At 41.4% G+C, this 18,766-nt stretch overlaps 1 protein-coding gene across 1 annotated transcript in view; it reads right to left on the bottom strand.

The window, feature by feature from the left end:
• RPS10 (ribosomal protein S10) overlaps nucleotides 1–18,766 on the bottom strand; it is a 132,350-nt gene that overhangs the window by 31,552 nt on the left and 82,032 nt on the right. The window contains exon 6 of the mRNA XM_052648463.1: nucleotides 13,968–14,078. Within this exon, the coding sequence (XP_052504423.1) occupies nucleotides 13,968–14,078 (111 nt within the window). The remainder of the gene's footprint in view (nucleotides 1–13,967; nucleotides 14,079–18,766) is intronic.

Genomic DNA, 18,766 nt, shown 5'->3' with positions numbered 1-18,766 from the left:
GAACAACAGTCAGTTTCTTCCCGTCTCTGTTCCAAGAGTTCACGTCACTGAGCTGCACTCCATGCTCACCGAGGCACCCAGGTCCTATAACCTCCTCAACTCTCAGTGCCTCTCTACCAGGCTGTCAAGGCCCTCTGCCATCCTGCTATGTTCACAGCCTGCTTTTTCCCTTTACTCCATCTGTGGTGTTCAGGACACCAGTCCCAAAGCTAACCAGACCAATAGTGAGAGGCTGACCAACAGTTACCAATTAAGAATGAGTAAGAAACTAGCATCTGGGGGTGGCAGGGACAAAAGAACTTCCAGACCATTCAAAGTAAGAGTCCCTCCACAAGTATAACGGCCCCCAGGGGCACTATGCAGACGAATGAGGACGTTTTTGCTTGTCACAGTGATGGACGAGCACAAGTGGCACCAATAGGAAGAAAGCAGGAGAGCTAGATGCCGCATAACAGGAAGACTGATCTCGCCCAAGAGCTGCCCTACGTGACTTTTCAAAGTCTTGCCACACAATTATGTGGCTGGGAAATCTCATTTTAACTATTTGGACCTAGAATTCAATTCCTTTCTAGTCTATGAACATTAAGAGAGAAGACACAGACACACAGAAACATACATAAGTAGGAAAATACTCATCTACTATAGAAAGGAAGTGTTGAGCCTGACAAGATTGAGAACCACTCTGATTTAAGCGGTCATTTGAAAATGTACAAAGAGTTAGAAAATGGTTACCTGTCCATATAAGGGGCCACCCATATAATGCCTACACTGACCCACACAATAAAGGGCTAAAATAAACAGGCCAAAGATTACACAGAAGCAACATGAAAACCTCCCTATCCAGTTCTTCAGTTATGTTTCTTAACTCATTTTACTAATTCCATGTCTGAAAGTGGTTTCCCAAAACAGGGTAAAGAAAAAGTACATTAGGTACACTGTAAATCAAACTATAATCTAGGTTTACAAAGAAAAAATAAGTAACACTCTCTTGCTGGTGCCAATTACTTCCTCTTTAATATGGTCTTTATGAATGGTCTTGTCATTCATTTACTACCAAATCAAATCAAGAGTCAATCCCTAAATAATCCAAATTGTACCAAGAGCTATTCTATTCTACCCATACCAGTACTCTTCCTGAAACCAGAAGGTTCACATTATACAGCTTAGAATACATTCTCGGTCTCTATAAAGCTTCTCCTGATAATATCAATAATGCAACTGACAGTCACATTATTTATAATATGATAAAGCTTGATGAAAGGGAAAGAGGAGAGTGAAAAAGTTGGCCTAAAGCTCAACATTCAGAAAACGAAGATCATGGCATCTGGTCCCATCACTTCATAGGAAATAGATGGGGAAACAGTGGAAACAGTATCAGACTTTATTTTGGGGGCTCCAAAATCACTGCAGATGGTGACTGCAGCCATGAAATTAGAAGACGCTTACTCCTTGGAAGAAAAGTTATGACCAACCTAGATAGCATATTCAAAAGCAGAGACATTACTTTGCCGACTAAGGTCCATCTAGTCAAGGCTATGGTTTTTCCAGTGGTCATGTATGGATGTGAGAGTTGGACCGTGAAGAAGGCTGAGCGCCGAAGAATTGATGCTTTTGAACTGTGGTGTTGGAGAAGACTCTTGAGAGTCCCTTGGACTGCAAGGAGACCCAACCAGTCCATTCTGAAGAAGATCAGCCCTGGGATTTCTTTGGAAGGAATGATGCTAAAGCTGAAACTCCAGTACTCTGGCCACCTCATGCGAAAGAGTTGACTCATTGGAAAAGACTGTGATGCTGGGAGGGATTGAGGGCAGGAGGAGAAGGGGACGACAGAGGATGAGATGGCTGGATGGCATCACTGACTCGATGAACGTGAACCTGAGTGAACTCCGGGAGTTGGTGATGGACAGGGAGGCCTTGCGTGCTGCGATTCATGGAGTCACAAAGAGTTGGACATGACTGAGCGACTGAACTGAAATGAAAGCAAATAATGTTATTAGAAACCAATAACAATGTTATCAGAATGCTGTTAAGAAACAGTATCTTAAGGGAAAAGATACACAAATATTAGGAAAAAAGTTGTTAAATTTGAAATGTAAATTATGATTCTTTTAAAATATGTTTTTTTTATTACTATCTACTAAAAGAGCCTAGCAGCAATGACACCCTAGCAGCAGTGAACAAACCCAGCACCGTAACCTTGGTTTCTAAACAACATATTCCACTAAAAGGGAATTCTCTGGAGAAATGGCTGACAAGTCTGGTACAGGAAAATTCAAGGTGAGCCTGGAAGAATAAAAACAAAATAGAATTTAAAAGTCCCCTAAACAACAAATAACAACAACAAAAAGGTGAGCCTGGAATACCTTATTGCATTACAGGGCAAGAAGTACTCAAACAATGAAAGGGCTGTGTCAAAAGTACACAGGAGGCTACCTGAAAGGGTACACACTGGTCAAATTTGGGATAATTAAAGCAGAGAATAAAGACAGTAACTGCTTGTAATATAATAGGAAAAAAAATAGGAAAATCTATTAGTTCAGTGGGGTTATTTAAAATAAGGGAAAACGGGGGAGGGAGGAAGAAGAGAACTTTCCTTTAAAGAAGAATTTCATCTTAGAAAAAAAAGTTAGAAAACCACTGTTCTTCAGTCTCTGCTATAATATCTGATTTGGTAAGGTTCAGCTGCTGCTGCTGCTAAGTCGCTTCAGTCGTGTCCAACTCTTTGCGACCCCATGGACTGCAGCCCACCAGGCTCCTCCATCCATGGGATTTTCTAGGCAAGAGTACTGGAGTGGGCTGCCATCGCCTTCTCCAAGGCTCAGCAGTAGATGCTAAAACTATTATCTGAAAGATTGCTGGGCTGTTGGGAGACAGAGGACATTCATATAGCCTGGAAGAATTGTTCAACAGATTACTTACCAGTTTTGCTGCATAAGGAGAAATCTACTTCTACAACAAACGGTCAATTATTACCTGATCAAACATTTTATCATTAATGGCAAGGCAGCCTGAGATGATGTGCCTCCTGACTTAAGCATTAGGAAGCACATGACATCACCTACGTGGCAGCTTGTCAAAAACGCTTCTCCTCAATCTCATCAAGCCTCTATCTGTGTGCTGTTCAACATGGTGGCCACGATCCACATGTAGCTCCTGAACTGGAAACGTGCGTGTGACTAAGGAATTGAATTTTAATTTTTATTGGTTTACACAGACATATATGGCTAGTGGCTACCACACTGAACATTGCAGATATGGATCACTTCAGAAAATTTTACCAGATAACACTGCTTTAAGTAAGTTTCTTGAAATACAGAAGAAAAGGAAATAAATTAAAAGATACCTGAAAGAAACGATCAAACAAAACCAGAATGTGAGACATTCTATCAGACAATGTTGCTAGACTGTTAAAAAGTCACCATTACGGTGAGCAGGGTGTGGAAACGCTTAGTTTACGGTTCTATTTATGGTATAAATATATCTCTATCATAGCACAGAGCCTGAAAAGGCATACCACCAACTGCAATGTGTGAGAAAACAAACAGGTATAATAGACATTTCATGATAACTGGGAACATTCGAATATGGAGTAAATATTAGATGACATTATGGAATTATTATGAATTCTCAGGTGCAACAATGGTATGTAGTAATGTGAGGGACTGGCCTTAAAGAGATGCATGCTAAATAAAGAACAGAATTTTGAGGTAATGTGCCATGACAGCTACAATTTATTTTCAAATGGCATAGTCAAAAAAAGGGTATGGATATAAACACAGAGAGATGCAACAAGTCAACAGATATTATATCTAGAAGAAGGGATACACTGTTTGTTTCACTATTTTAAAATCATACTTCAGTTCAGTTCAGTCGCTGTCATGTCTGACTCTTTGCGACCCCATGAATGGCAGCACGCCAGGCCTCCCTGTCCATCACCAACTCCTGGAGTTCACTCAAACTCATGTCTATCGAGTTGGTGATGTCATCCAGCCATCGCATCTTCTGTCATCCCCTTCTCCTCCTGGCCCCAATCCCTCCCAGCATCAGGGTCTTTTCCAGTGAGTCAACTCTTTCGCATGAGGTGGCCAAAGTACTGGAGTTTCAGGGTCAGCATCAGTCCTTCCAATGAACACCCAGGACTGATCTCCTCTAGGATGGACTGGATGGATCTCCTTGCAGTCCAAGGGACTCTCAAGAGTCTTCTCCAACACCACAGTTCAAAAGTATCAACTTACATGTATGTAAAATTTCATAATTAAACAGCCGGAGAAAAAAAAATCAGCCACAGAACTAAAGCAACATACTGTCATTTTTGTACTTATAGGTTTTTCATTCTGCTAGGAACATGTATTACTTTTAAAATGAGAAACATGGGAAGCTGAAGTGGTCACCAAGCTCAATTACTAAATCAAATAAACTGGCTACACTAATAGCACCACAGAATGTGAGAGGGTGCACTTAAAAGCCCCCATAACAAGAGTCCAGTTCAGATTATACTGTTTCTATTCTTAAGATTAAAATGTCTACAAATCATTCTAATGGAAATTTCTAGTCAAAAGCATCTGTGTATTTAACACAGTCACTAACAAAAAAATGTAATATTGAATCCATTTTCATAAAGTCAAGAGTATCTATTAAATAGCTTTACAAATGCCAAACTGACAGTCACTAAAAATTCTCAACAGTTTTAAGGCTGACTCCAGAAATCATTATGGAAGTAACCTAGGAGTAGCCATTGACTATTTCTTAGCTGCCTGGGAGCAGAGAGGCGCCCTCCTCTGAAAGGAGAGAGAGGCCTTCCTTGCTCTGGGGCCAGAGCTGAATTCGACTCCTGGTCATGTGAGCACAGAGCAAAAACTGAACAGAGGGATTATCACAGCTGCCTCAGCCAAGCCCTGCACTGGAGGCGGTGTCGATGCCAAGGTCTTCTTTCATCCCTGAACTGTAACTGAGAGGAAAGGCCCTTTCTAAGTTCTCAGCTGCCAGAAACAGGAGATTCAACACGGATTTACTTAAGGGCCTTTGCCAGAGATCTGCAGGATTCAATCTGCCCTCTAACATAAAACGGCTTCGACCCAGCTTCCATCTAAGACATGGTATGTCTTCTCTGTTCGTTTTATATATTCTAAATGACTTTTTCTAAGGAAAAGTTCTTAACTTCTTTTGCTCTTAACTCTTGTGCGTATGATTTTCTAGGAGGGCAGAATAAATATGCTCCCAAACACAAACACGTATGCACGTGTCAGGTGAACAAAGGCTTCCTTGAAACGTTTTATCACTGAACCATATTTCCCACTAAATTCTTGGAGAAGAATAAATGATAAGATAATTATATACAATGTATTAATAGACATGATTCTTACATTTTATAATGCTTTGACCAAAGAAGCTAAAAATAACTACCTTCTTACAAAGTAAAAACAAAGATATGGTAGTACTTACAAAAACATATATTTTCTTGGGGAAAGTGACATCCATCATATTGTTGTACTTCATGGTTTCCTCCTGAAGCTTCTGAGTATAGCTGGCAAATGATATATATGTCTACTTTCTTCCTAACTTTTTCTTTTGAAAAATTTCAAACATATAGAAAGATCTTTTGCTATTTTTTAATCTATTTATTTAATTTTGGCCACATGGCTTGTGGGATCCTAGCTCCCAGACCAGGGATTGAACCTGGGCCCTCTGCAGTGGAATTGTGGTATCTGAACCACTGGACTGCCAGGGAATTCCCTTAAATCAATTTTAAAGATAAATCTATAGGTGCACATAGCCATACACTGGAGGAGGGCATGGCAACCCATTCCAGTGTTCCTGCCTGGAGAATCCCATGGACAGAGGAGCCTGGTGGGCTACAGTCTATAGGGTCACAAAGAGTCGGACACGACTGAGGTGACTTAGCGCACATAGCACATAGCCATACAAGTACATTATTATTGGGAAGTTCCCCTGGAGAAGAGACAGGTTACCCACTCCAGTATTCTTGGGCTTCCCTGGTGGCTCAGACGGTAAAGTATCTGCTTGCAATGTGGGAGACCTGGGTTTGATCCCTGGGTTGGGAAGATCTCCTAGAGGAGGGCATGGCAACCCACTCCAGTGTTCTTGCCTGGAGAATCCCAGGGAGAGAGGAGCCTGGCAGGCTACAGTCCATGGGGTTGCAAAGAGTCGGACACAACTGAGTGACTAAGCATAGCACACAGAACATTATTATTAGTATTTCATAGTCATGTGATTTGAAGTTCCTTAAAAATTAAGTAATAGAAATTCAGAAAATGCTATCTAAATAAAGCCTGGTTTTCAACAAATAAACAGGGTTGGTTTGTGATCGCTCTTGAGATTTACAGTAACTTACATCTGGATATAGTTTCTCATGTTGACACTTCTCTTAAACAGTGCAATATTCCCAAGGTTAAAAACCTTTATTTGCCTTCATTCATCATGTTGTTGTTCCTGTTGTTTAGTTTTTCAGTCGTGTCTGACTCTTTTGCGACCCCATAGACTATAGCCTGCCAGGCTCCTCTGTCCATGGGATTTTCCAGGTAAAATTAGTGGAGTGGGTTGTCATTTTCTTCTCCAGGTCATTCATCATGTAGGAGACTGAAAAATAAAACTATCTTCTTCCAAAAGTTTGGAGGCTTACCAGTTTACAGTTCAAACTAAAGTAAAAATCTGTAACACAGATCATACAGCTAATTAAGAACATGCCTTTTGGCTGGTTTCCGTTATGAGCCTTTCAGCACTATCACTGTTGCTTTAATCTGCTATGCGTATACTAGGGCTTCCCTGGCGCCTCAGAGGGTAAAGCGTCTGCCTGCAGTGCGGGAGACGTGGGTTTGATTCCTGGGTCGCGAAGATCCCCTGGAGAAGGAAATGGCGACCCACTCCAGTATTCTTGCCTGGAGAACCCCATGGACGGAGGAGCCTGGTGGGCTACAGTCCACGGGGTCGCAAAGAGTCGGACACAACTGAGCGACTTCACTTTTACTATGGATATATTATTTGATTAACATTTTAAAAACAATTTTTAATTTCAATGTCTACACTGAAAGATCAGGAGATCTCACTTAAGAATCCAGTTTTCATGCTTCTCTTAAAATAGCAGAGTCACACTGGATCTTAATCGCCACATGAATACTGACTGGGCCTGAGAGAAGCTGCCTCTGGCCTAGGGTAGGCTCTCCCCACTTTATCAGAGCTATACCCACTGTCAACCACCCGTCTGCTTCCCTACGGGCTTATGAGCTAGAGATCCCTTTACTCTGTTTTATTTACCATGCTGAAATGACTGAAAATATTCTTAATATGTTATGATACATATTTTATGGTTAAAGTCCTAACACTTTAAAAAAAATTAATGCTATCTCCCTAATAGATTCTATGATACCATATTCCCACTTTCCCTTCACAACTGTTTAGGCTGGGGCCAGAAGTAGAGATGAAACACAGCACAGTCATACAGAGCCTTCACTTTTCTCTCCACTCCACAAAGTCAAACACTATGAGCCAATAAAAGTTGAAAAAACAGCATTTCAAATTATTTCCCAGTAGTCACAGGCTTTTCAAATGTTCTGCTTGTATATAACAAGAGACAGGAAACACCGCTTTTCTACCGAACAGTTCTGAGATACCATAGGGAGCCTTCTGGTTGCTATGTTACATATGTAAGAGCATACAACTTTTTTTTTTTTTGGAAGGACAGGGAACACAATACAGGAATTAGGATAAAAAGACACAGATTCTTAAAATAAAGTTCACTGTTTCATTTTCCATGTTTTTATCTAAAAATAAAACGAGATCAAGAAGGATTACGATAAATTCTTGATGGGTTTGGCTTAAGTAAGGCTGAGATAATCAAGAAACAGCTTTGCAACCATGATCCTTGGTACCATATTAAGACATCTAGATGTTCAAAACACTATCTTAAATGAAGGTGAATAAAATCAAATATGCTGTTGAAAGGCTGTTGTTGAATCACGACGCCAGGATTCTTGGCCCCCGGAGGAGAAAAATTCAATCCGGGGCCAGAGACAAGGCTTGATCGCTCAGAGCTTTTGTGTAATAAAGGTTTATTAAAGTATAAAGGAGATAGAGAAAGCTTCTGACATAGGCATCAGAAGGGGGTAGAAAGAGTACCCCCTTGTTAGTATTAGCAATGAGTTTATATACTCTCCAATGAATCCAAAGAATGTCTGGAGGTTGTAAAGACCTCACCAGACCTACTCCCATAATTTACATTTTAAGATAACAGAATTAGCCAGAAGGTTTAATCCAGACTGTCCTCAGGCAGAATACATTGTTGTTATATAATCCTTGTAAAGAGCAGGTCTACTCCCATAATTTACAGAATTAGCCAGAAGGTTTAATCCAGAGACTGTCCTCAGGCAGAATACACTGTTGTTATATAATCCTAAGGAATGTAGAGAAGGAAAAAAACGGTTGTCCTTTCTTCCTCCTTGAGAATTCCAGTCCTCTCTCCCCTTGGGGACCCCTAGACTTATCAACCTGCCTAGGAAATGACTCTCTCACTGTGAAATGTTTATATAAGACAGTGTATCAAAAATGTGAGGGAATTCTATCCTGGTGATCCCAGGGGTTAAAACCGTACGTTCAGTGCAGGAGGTACGGGTTCGATCCCTGGCTGGGGAACTGAGATATCACAAGCTGCACGGGGAGCACAGGCCAAAACAAAAGCCTGAAGAATGGCAGCAAGGTACAAGGAGGTTTAAAGCGACATCACTAAGAATCTCCCAAAATGGTGCGTTTGTGTGGCAGAACAACAGATGGCCAGAGCCTGAAGGCGCAGAGGAGAAGCGAGGTGTAAGGACACAGGCGACGAGGTCCGAGAACAGGTTTTTTTTTCTTTTTTTTTAAAGCTAGGTCTGTGCCAAAGGTTAATACCTACAGAAACTTTATAGATTATATGCTAGAAATGGAGATGGATATGGGCCTTGCCCAGACATGAGGCAGCAGACAGAAGGAACTGGCATTTGACCACACTCTCTGTCGCCGGCCACATTTCTCTAAAGGCAGAAGGTACCCATCTTTGTCACCCTTGAAGAGAATACAGCTGCAGCTATGCACATAATTTTTCCGTTTCTGTTTTCAGATGTTCTATATCTTTGTGATAACACTCTTGGTTTGCCTGAGGTGACACTGGGTGAAAGAGATGGAAATTTAACAGCTGCACAGAAGACAGAACAGTTTCAGATCCAGCTTCTCTTTCTTCCCTGTCAGCCAGCAGTTTCACCTTTCCCATTGAATTAACAAGAAAGAATAGCTCTGAAAATCACACAAAGAACTGCTTTTCCTTTTTATTCCAGAGAGAGCATCACATGGCTGGCTCACACAAGCCTCTGCTAGAGATGCACTGGGACCAAGGCCCGTGGCCAGCCCTGGGACAAAGCCTCGTCCTTCCAGCCCTCTGAGGGATCACTCCAGCAGGACTTTTAAGAAAACTGAAAAATGAAGGCAAGTTTCCAAAAGGGAAGCGTTCAGTCCTTTAAAATGTGGTGATTGGTAATGACTCAAGTGCTACAGATTGATCTGTTTCTGAGATTCAGGCAATATGCTAAAAATTTTAAGCTGGGTTGAACCAAGTTTCAGAGCAGGTTGAGTTTTACCGTACCTAAGACTGACTTAATAACCTCATTACATTCACGTTTATTCAGAAAGTTTTCCTAGGAACAAATATATGTTTAATGCAGAAAACCTGATAATCTAAGAGCTAACCCAGTGATAACCACTGTGAACATCTGGTGGACATTCTTTCAAGGCATTATGAGTATGGGTGCTAAGACTACATGTTTTGGGTTCAAATTTCACATTGAGCACATCTAGCCGGGCACAGTTAGTTTGCACAAATTACTCAATCTCACTTTTTTCTCATCTATAAAATGTAGATGATAACAGTTACTACCTCATCAGGTATGGTGAAAAAAATGAGGCAACAAATGCAAAACGCTTAAACAGAGCTTGGCACCTGCAATGTTGTTGTTCTTTCTATACAAGTAAATACATATTTATTCTTCACTAACTGGTTTCCTATCATAAACACTGATTCATAACCTACTTTAATCTCTAGGGGATTTGCTGCAAATATTTCCCTGTGTTAATAAATGTATTGTTACACACACAGAACCGCTGGTCCAGTTGCTGCAGGCACTACTTAAGCACAGGCTGCAATGCTTTTAAAGCACATGACTTTGCCATTCTGAGCTCAGTTAGAGGAATAAGAAATCAGTCATCTTCAAATGGCTAGAAATGGATGTGACCTGGCAACTATGCCTGAAGATTGTAACCAATCAAGTCCTCTTCTCAGGAAAGCTGAGTGTGAGACACACAGAGTGAGTCAACAGATAGGTTAGTGACACACAACGCAGGGAAAGCAGCAAACAAAAAGTGGTAAGCAGGGCCAAGCCTGAGAGGAGCTCAGAACGGCAGTGCCTCCACAGTGGAAGAGAGGAAAGGCAACCAGGGTCGAGAGCTGCCCTGCGCCCCCACCGTCCAACCAGCCACTGTGAGAAGGCCTGCCTGGGCATCAGGACTTAAGTTTCCAGCTCTGCACAGTCTGATTGGGCAGCGGCTGTGATACTGTCATATTCTTGTCTCTCAGTTAACCGAGGGACCTGCAGATATATGCCTACTCCTGGCAATCCAAAAGGGCCTACCTCAACCACATTTATGCGGCTGCTCGAGTGGTCACCCCCAAAACTGTAGCACTTCCTTTCTTAAGCATTTGTTACGTATTAAGCACTGGGGATTAAACAGTGACTGAAAGGGAATAGAATCTGGCTACTCAGAATGTAAAGTCTAGCACAGAAGATACCTAGACAAGAGATATGAATAAAACAAGATAAAGATGATGCTGGATAGGGTCTTCCCGGTGGTCCGGCGGTTAAGAGTCTGTCTTCCAATGCAGGGCACAGGTTTGATCCCTGGTCAGGGAACAAGATTCCACATGCTGCATGGTGAGGGAAAAAAAAAAATGCTAGAAATACACTGCAATGGAAACACACAGGGAGAACAAGACAGAATCACAAAGACTGCACGGAGAAAGACCTTCAGGGCGAAGCACAAAATCAGCCTGGTGTGCCGGATACTTCAGATGGCTCACTCAATACCCACCACCGCCCAGGTGGACTGCACGTGACCATTCATCTTTGCTTAATTACAGTCCTTCTATTTTTTGTCCACACTGAGTGGCATGCAGAATCCTAGTTTCCTGACCAGGGATCAAACCCATGTCCCCTGCAGTGTCTTAACCACGGAGCCACCAGGGAAGTCCAGTGAAGTGGCAGTCCTGACCGAGCTATAGTAACTGGACCAGCTTTTCCTTTCAGGACACTCTGAATCCTGGCCTCATTTAACAGGAAAGGTGAAGGAGGCCAGACCTATTTTATGATTTTATAATGTTTAAAATGATTCGGCTTATTTGATGGTAACCTCAACTATGAAAGTATAATTGAATACCTTATTTCTGACTGGTAATTTTAAGTTGAAAATTTTAGTAAATTTATGTACACTATGGCAGTGGTCCCCAACCTTTCTGGCATCAGGGACTGTTTTCATGGCAGACAATTTTCCATGAACCAGGAGTAGGGGAACTAGGGGGGTGGGGGGTGGGTTGGGATGATTTAAGAACATAACATTTATTATACACTTTATTTCCATCATTATTACATCAGCTCCACCTCAGATTATCAGGCATTACATACATCCCAGAGGTTGGGGACCTCCGCACTGTGGCACTATTTAAGACTCATCTTAGCTATAAGTTTAACACACGACATCCACAGGACTTTACTGATAAGGAGCCTCATAACATTTTCATTTTTTTTAAGTCAGACAACTAAAGTTCTTTAAAAAGCAATCCAGTTAATTGAATTTATAAATGCAATCTGAAACATCTGAAAGTCTTCAATGAACTGGCCTAGGTATTATCCAAAGGTCCCTTAAAAATGACTAGTAAAATCTCCTGTGCTTATAATACAGCCATCAGATTTATAAGCATTAAGATAAGAACTAAGTTTTTGAATGTCTGCTTTTACAAAGTTATGACATTTTGAAAACTAAATAAATCCCTGAATAGTGATTTCTGCTTACAAAACTACCCTCCAAGAACAATCAAAAACATCTACCTACATCCTCACTGATTCCAAGTTTTATTCTCTGTTAGCAGACATAGAATTGGAAAAGTCAGCCCCCGCATTTTACTTTGATGTAAGCCACTGAAATGCTTGCCTCTACCTACCGAAGGCTGGTATGCCATTCCCAGGAAGCAAAAGGGTGACTGCACATCCTTTCCAGCTCCCTCACTGCAGTCCCTTTTGCAAGCATCTAGTTTTCTACACCTTAGCTGCACCTGCATAGCCGAGGGACATTTCCACCGTGGTACTCAAAACAATCATAGTAGCAGCTGACACAACCTTTCCTGAGAAAGACGCCAAATCCAAATGTGCTCTACAGAGGTAAAGCTGTCAGCTCGTCTCCCCATAACTTCTAAAACCAAGCAGCAAGGTTTGCCCAAGGTCTCGGAATTTTTTCCTTCCTCTCTATTCTAGCACCATCAGTCTATTTCAGGTCTTCCAACAACCTGTGAATCTAAAGAGCTGCAATAACTCTGTCAAACATCACTTTTGCCTTGGGTGCCCGGGAACCCACAGGAGCCAACTGGATTGAAATCGAAACTATGTAGCTTAGGTCCACCAGCTGGCCCTACCACACTTAGTCGAACCTTTGAGATCCTCCAGAAAGAACTCTGGTAATTTCCAACTGGGGTATTTCTTCAGGAATTTTATGTTCCATTTATCATAGAAGCTTGTATTAATTACTTTCTATTCACCCAGCTGTGTACTAGGCAAAAGAAGGGAGGATTTAAAATAGGAAACATAATCTTAGTCCTCAGAGGTTACAATATAGTTATAGATACTCAAATATATGATAAAATAATAGTGTCACAAGCCAACATAACTCTGCAGGACTTCAGAGCAAGGAAAGAATTCCTTGGGTATTCTAAAGTGAAATTAGTCTAAGAAGACTTCAGCAAGGGCTAGACCCAAACGAAATGCAGAACTCAGACCTTTTCTAAGCTCTGTTTCATATGTTCTTAGAATCAGTCTTAAGTCCCTTCTGGAACAAGGAGATGGACCTATGAAAAGCACTATGTGGCCAAGGCAAGCAAATGGGGCTGGTGAAACTTACACTACTGAGTCAGGACTCCTAGACGAGATAACATAAGCAGAGCAGAGTGTGGTGTTGCTACAAGAGGCTATGGAGAAACATAAGTTCCTTCCTCCTGGTTTTGAACTGCAATTTGTTTCTCAGTTTCACCAACAAAACTATAAGCCCTTGAAGGAAGAGCACCAAGATCTGACTTCTGACTGTTAATTCTAGAGTATCCAGTAACATACACTGGGCATGGCCCAAGAACTCAAAACATATATGGTATCACGTTACTAAATAAAAAAGAAGATACTGCTGTCTCTCAAGCTGCACCTTTAACAGCTTCTAGCAAACTGAACTTCTGCTTTAGCCACTGCTCTACTGCCAGGACCCAGGGAGCAAAGGAGAACAAACGCTACCTTCGTCTCAAGCGAAGATTAACGAGAATAAGCTGCTTATATCAATACTGCCTACTTCTCTTATTTCTTAGGGCTGATGAACTATCTGATTCTCAATCTTCTGCCACAGGTAACAGAGGTAGAAGAGGCAGAGACCCAAGGGCAATCAGAAAGAACTGTCTGGTATAACTGCACACAGTCACTACTATGATCGCCCCTTGCAGAGAGAGCCTGGTGAATACCACCATGTCACAACCTCATCACCTCTCTGATCAAGAAGGCATGTGGTGAGTGCTAAGCGCTTTCTCTCTGCGCCCCTGAGTCTGTTCACGTAGTGAGTGGGGATAAAGTAAGAACTACAGGGCCATGATGGATGCACGGTGCAGCCACACTGTTCTCAGCGCGTACCTCCTCACAGACTTCACGGACTGCGGCCACGCCCGGCTCCTCCTCGGGCTCCATGCCCCCTCCAGGGACGATCCACCGGTCTGGATGACGACTGCTGCTCACAAGTAGCACCTGAAAGTCAGAGGTCACGTGGGCCGTTAAAACTCAAAAAGCCACACTCACACAAATTTAGAGTTTAAACGCCACACAAATAAAAGTACCTAGGACCCATTCTTTGTTGATACCTCTCCAAATCACTTTAAGGTAGCTTCCATTTCTGTTTGAAAAAGCAGAAAATGTGTCTAGTAACAGCAGAAGGGCATCTGACCCAGTGGCCATTAGGTGTACCCCTCAGATTCTCAGTCACTTGCCCTGTAGACCCTTTCCTTTGTTCCTTTCTCTTTAGCCCTTTGAACACGCAACTGACAAAAACACTCAAAACAAACAAAACAGAGACTTTCACTGATGCACTGATGAGCCTGTGAGCACTGTGAAGAGCTGGCCCTGGCCCCACAGTCCCAACTTTCCCTCCAAGGTTCTCAGTCCTGTGTTTCCCAGTTCCCGCTTCGTCTGACGGCCATGGGCTGACACTATTCACAACCCAAAGCTCTAAGCGTATGCTGAGAACCTGATGCTCTCACCAACATGAGGACTAGGAAGATTTCTTGTTGTTATGCTTTCAGCTGAGGTAAAACTGGAATTCTTTTACTAGGAACCTTTTTATCAAGAAATGACACTTAATGGCCATCACTAAAACGTATACAAACAGGGCTTCCTTGCTGGCTCAGTGGTAAAGAGACCTGGGTTTGATCCCCAATCCGGGAAGATCCCACATGCCAAGGAGCAACAAAGCCCATGCAGCCACAACTACTGAAGCCCTTGCGCTCTAGAGCACGTGCCCGGCACCAAGAGAAGTCGCTGCAATGAGAAGTCTGCACACCACAACCAGAGAGGAGCCCCTGCGCTCTGCAACTAGAGAAAAGACTATATGCAGCAACAAAGACCTAGCGCAACCGAAAAAATTTTTAATAATAAATAACTAAATGCTGAAGAAGATGTGGAGAAAAGGGACCTCTCCTACACAATTGGTGGGAATGTCAATTAGGGCAGCCACTAGGGAAAAGAGTATGGAGGCACCTTAAAAAACTAAAAGTAGTGTTGCCATATGATAATCCAGCAATCCCACTCTTGGCATGCACTCAGACAAAACTATACCTCGAAAAGACACACGCACCCCTATGTGCACAGCAGCACTATTTACCCTAGCCAAGACACAGAAGCAACCTAAATGCCCATCCACAGAGGAATGGACAAAGAGGACGCAGGGTGTGTGCGCGCGTGTGTATACATATACACACAGACAGTGGAATAGTATTCAGTCCTAAAAGAAGAATGAAATAATGCCATTTGTGTGACATGGACAGACCCAAAGATTATCACACTAAGTGAAGTACGTCAGAGAAAGGAAGACAGATACCATATGGTATCACTTGTATGTGGAACCTAAAATATGACAAAAATGAACCTATCAGAAACAGACTCACAGATGCAGAAAATAGACTTGTGGTTGCGCAGGGTGGGGGCGGGGGGTCATCGGTGTTGGAGGGGAGGATTAGGAGTTTGGGATTAGCAAATGCAAACTATTATATATAGGGTGGATAAACAACAAGGTCCTACTGTAGAGCACAGGAAACTATATTCAATATCCTGTGATAAACCATAACGGAAAAGAATATGCATATATGTAACTGAGCCACTTTGCTGTACAGCAGAAACTAACACAACGCTGTAAGTGAAATTAATTTTCAAAAAAAGAAGTGAAAAGAACCAAACAAACGCAAAATACTGATACAGAACATAGGTTACTAATTCAAACTTAAGCAGAATTCTAGTCATGGTTAAAATAAAATCTACAACTTCCCTAGTTCCTTTTCCTTAACCCTCTCTAGGACAGATGTTAAACAAAGTTAGCTTCACTCCTCATTTGGAGATGGAGTTGAGTTGGTATTATTTCCAGAACTAAAGGAATCTTCAACTGCTCCCTAAACAATCTCTCTCTGGTGATGTCTTCTGAGCCTCAGGCCCTATTCCAAACTATATTCTCTATCTGCCCTTCCAGGCCCCAGCACTCACCTTCTACTCTGCTGTCACCTTTGCTGCCTGAAAGAAATCACTCCTTCCTCTCTGGCCCTCATGGGTCCCGTGACTGACTGCCAGGTAACTTTCCTCCAGTCATTTCCTCTCTCCCATTTAAGCTCTCTGCAACCATCAGCCCTTGGAAACTACCTTTTTCTTCATCTTTAATCCCTTTCCTCCGGTCATGATAAGATTCTCCTGATGCTGCTCTACAAAATCTGTGATCTGCAGACAGGGGATCACAAGCTATAAGAGGGAAATCCATGAATCCGTATACAGTCACAGCCCATGGACTGAGAAAATACTGTCTTAAATTCACAAGCACTATTTTTTTTTAATGTATATAAACTCTACTTTGAGTGAAACAACACGGAATAACTTAAAATAATATAAAATTGGGACTTCTCTGGCAGTCCAGTGGTCAAGACTCTGCACTTCCACTGCAAGGGGCACAGGTTTGATCCCTAGTTGGGGAATTAAGATCCCAAGAGCCACAAGGAACAGCCAAAAGAAAAAGAAAAAAGAAAAGAAAACCCGTCATAGTTCTTGGTTGGTGTGTATGTATGTTTAATCAAAGGATGTTAAAAGTACAACGTGAGGGAATTCCCTGGTTGCCCAGTGGTTAGGGCTCAGGTTCAATCCCTGGTCAGGTAACAAAGATTCTGCAAGCCTTGCACCATGGCCAAAAGAAGAAGAACGGTAGTACGAGAGGATGGGAGGAGGGAGGGTGGAAGGGAGGAAGTACCATGTGGCAGTTTACGAAATTATGCTTTTAAATGAGTCCTTCACATTATATACAAAAATTAACTCCAAATGGACCAACACCCTAAACCTAAGAGCTAAACCTATAAACAGGGATAAAGCTTAATGATCCTGGCTTTGCTAAGACAGGCCAAATCCTTAAGACATGACAACAAAAACCTGAGAAACAAAACAAAAAATGGATGAGCTGGACGTCATCAAAATTACAATCTTCTGTGCATCAAAGGACATTATCAAGAAGGTGAAAAGATGATCTACAGAATGGGAGAAAAATTGTGGAAATTATCTGATAAGGGTCCGGTATCCAAAATATACAAGCAACTCTTACAACTCAAGGAAAAAATGACCAACAGCATTTCTCCAAAGAAGATATACAGAGCCAACAAGCACGTGAAAAGATGTGATCAACATCATTAGTCGCTAGAGAAGTACAAAGTAAACTCATCAGGAGACACCACTTTACACCCACTAGTATGGTTATAATTTTTAGAGTAACGAGTACTGACAAGGATGCAGAGAACTGGAATCTTCATACACTGCTGGTAGGAATGTCACAGTTTAGGCGCTGCAGAAAACAGGTGGTTTCTCCAAAAGTTAAACATGAAATTACCATCTCATCTAGCAATTCCGCTCCCAGGTATATACCACACCCCAAAGAATGGAAAATAGGTGCTCTAACCCTCAGACGCAAATGCTCATGGCAGTATTATTCATAATAACTGAACAGTAGAAATAACTCAAATGTCCATCAATGCATGAGTGGATAAACAAAATGTGGCATGTACATAAAAAGATTAGTTTTCAGTCATAAAGAGGAATAACATTCTGATAAATGTTACACAGTGGATGAACCTTGACTACATTATGGTTAAGTGAAAGCCAAACTCAAAAAAAAGTCACGTTATGTATAATTCCATTTATATAAAATATGCAGAATAGGTAAATACACAGAGACAGAAAGCAGACTGGTGGATGCAAATCACAGCAATTTTTTAAAAGCTTAAATAGTGCCACCACTATTTTGATCAGAGTCTACACTCCAGAGGAATGGCCTTCCAGAAGGCTATCCTTAGTTTCATTATTATACCAAGTCATTCCCATAAAAGAAAAAGGGGATCACTGCCATACCCGTTCTCCTCAAAAACTGTGGCCAATCATACATTTTGAAAAATTTCTGATTAAAAAAATAAACCCAAATATAAGCACATTTATTAATTCAAGCCAAAAGTTAAAAAAAAAAGTCCTCCAAAGACTCTTTAGATAATGTCATAACTATTTAATCTGCAAGGGAGATTCCAGAAGGAAAAGTAGGAAAAAAGGGTTAATCCTTCACTGATTTGGTATATAAATAACATGTAGTCTTTCTTCCTACAGTTCTCCCACTTCTTGGCAAAGTGTTTACCAGCCATTCTAAACCTAATCTTTTGTTTCAAAGGCTGACTAGGGCCATCCAATTAGGTTTCAGTTGAAATGAAAGAACTTTATAGAGACATTTCAAAGTTAAAGCAATGAAAAAGAAACTACCACAGAGTATAATTTAATTTCTAAATATCAATCAACGTGAAATATTAGCTAGTAAATCCAGCCAGTGTGATTGCTTTTCACATTCAAAGCACGACTCTATGAGGTAAGACTACATACAACATTGAGGCTGGAGAAAGCCAGCCACATTACTTTGTAGTTATTCTTCAAAGCAAACACTATTACCAGCAAATAGTTCTTCTCCTCAGAAAGTTTCCTTGACAACCCATTGAAAATTTATTGCAAAAACTGAAAACAAAATATCCTTTATTTTTGCTAGAGACTTTACTTCTTCTTGCCTTACAGTAAGTGGTGTTTTGCTCAGTAAATTCTTATTCTGAAGCTTGACTTTTAAATACAAATTATCTAAAATGAAATTAAATGGCAAGGCTCCTAAAAGA

The sequence above is a fragment of the Budorcas taxicolor genome, chromosome 11 (genome assembly GCF_023091745.1).
Source record: "Budorcas taxicolor isolate Tak-1 chromosome 11, Takin1.1, whole genome shotgun sequence".
Classification (NCBI taxonomy): Eukaryota; Metazoa; Chordata; class Mammalia; order Artiodactyla; family Bovidae; genus Budorcas; species Budorcas taxicolor.
The sequence above is the reverse complement of the archived record's forward strand: the minus strand, read 5'-3'. Positions and strand labels throughout refer to the sequence as shown.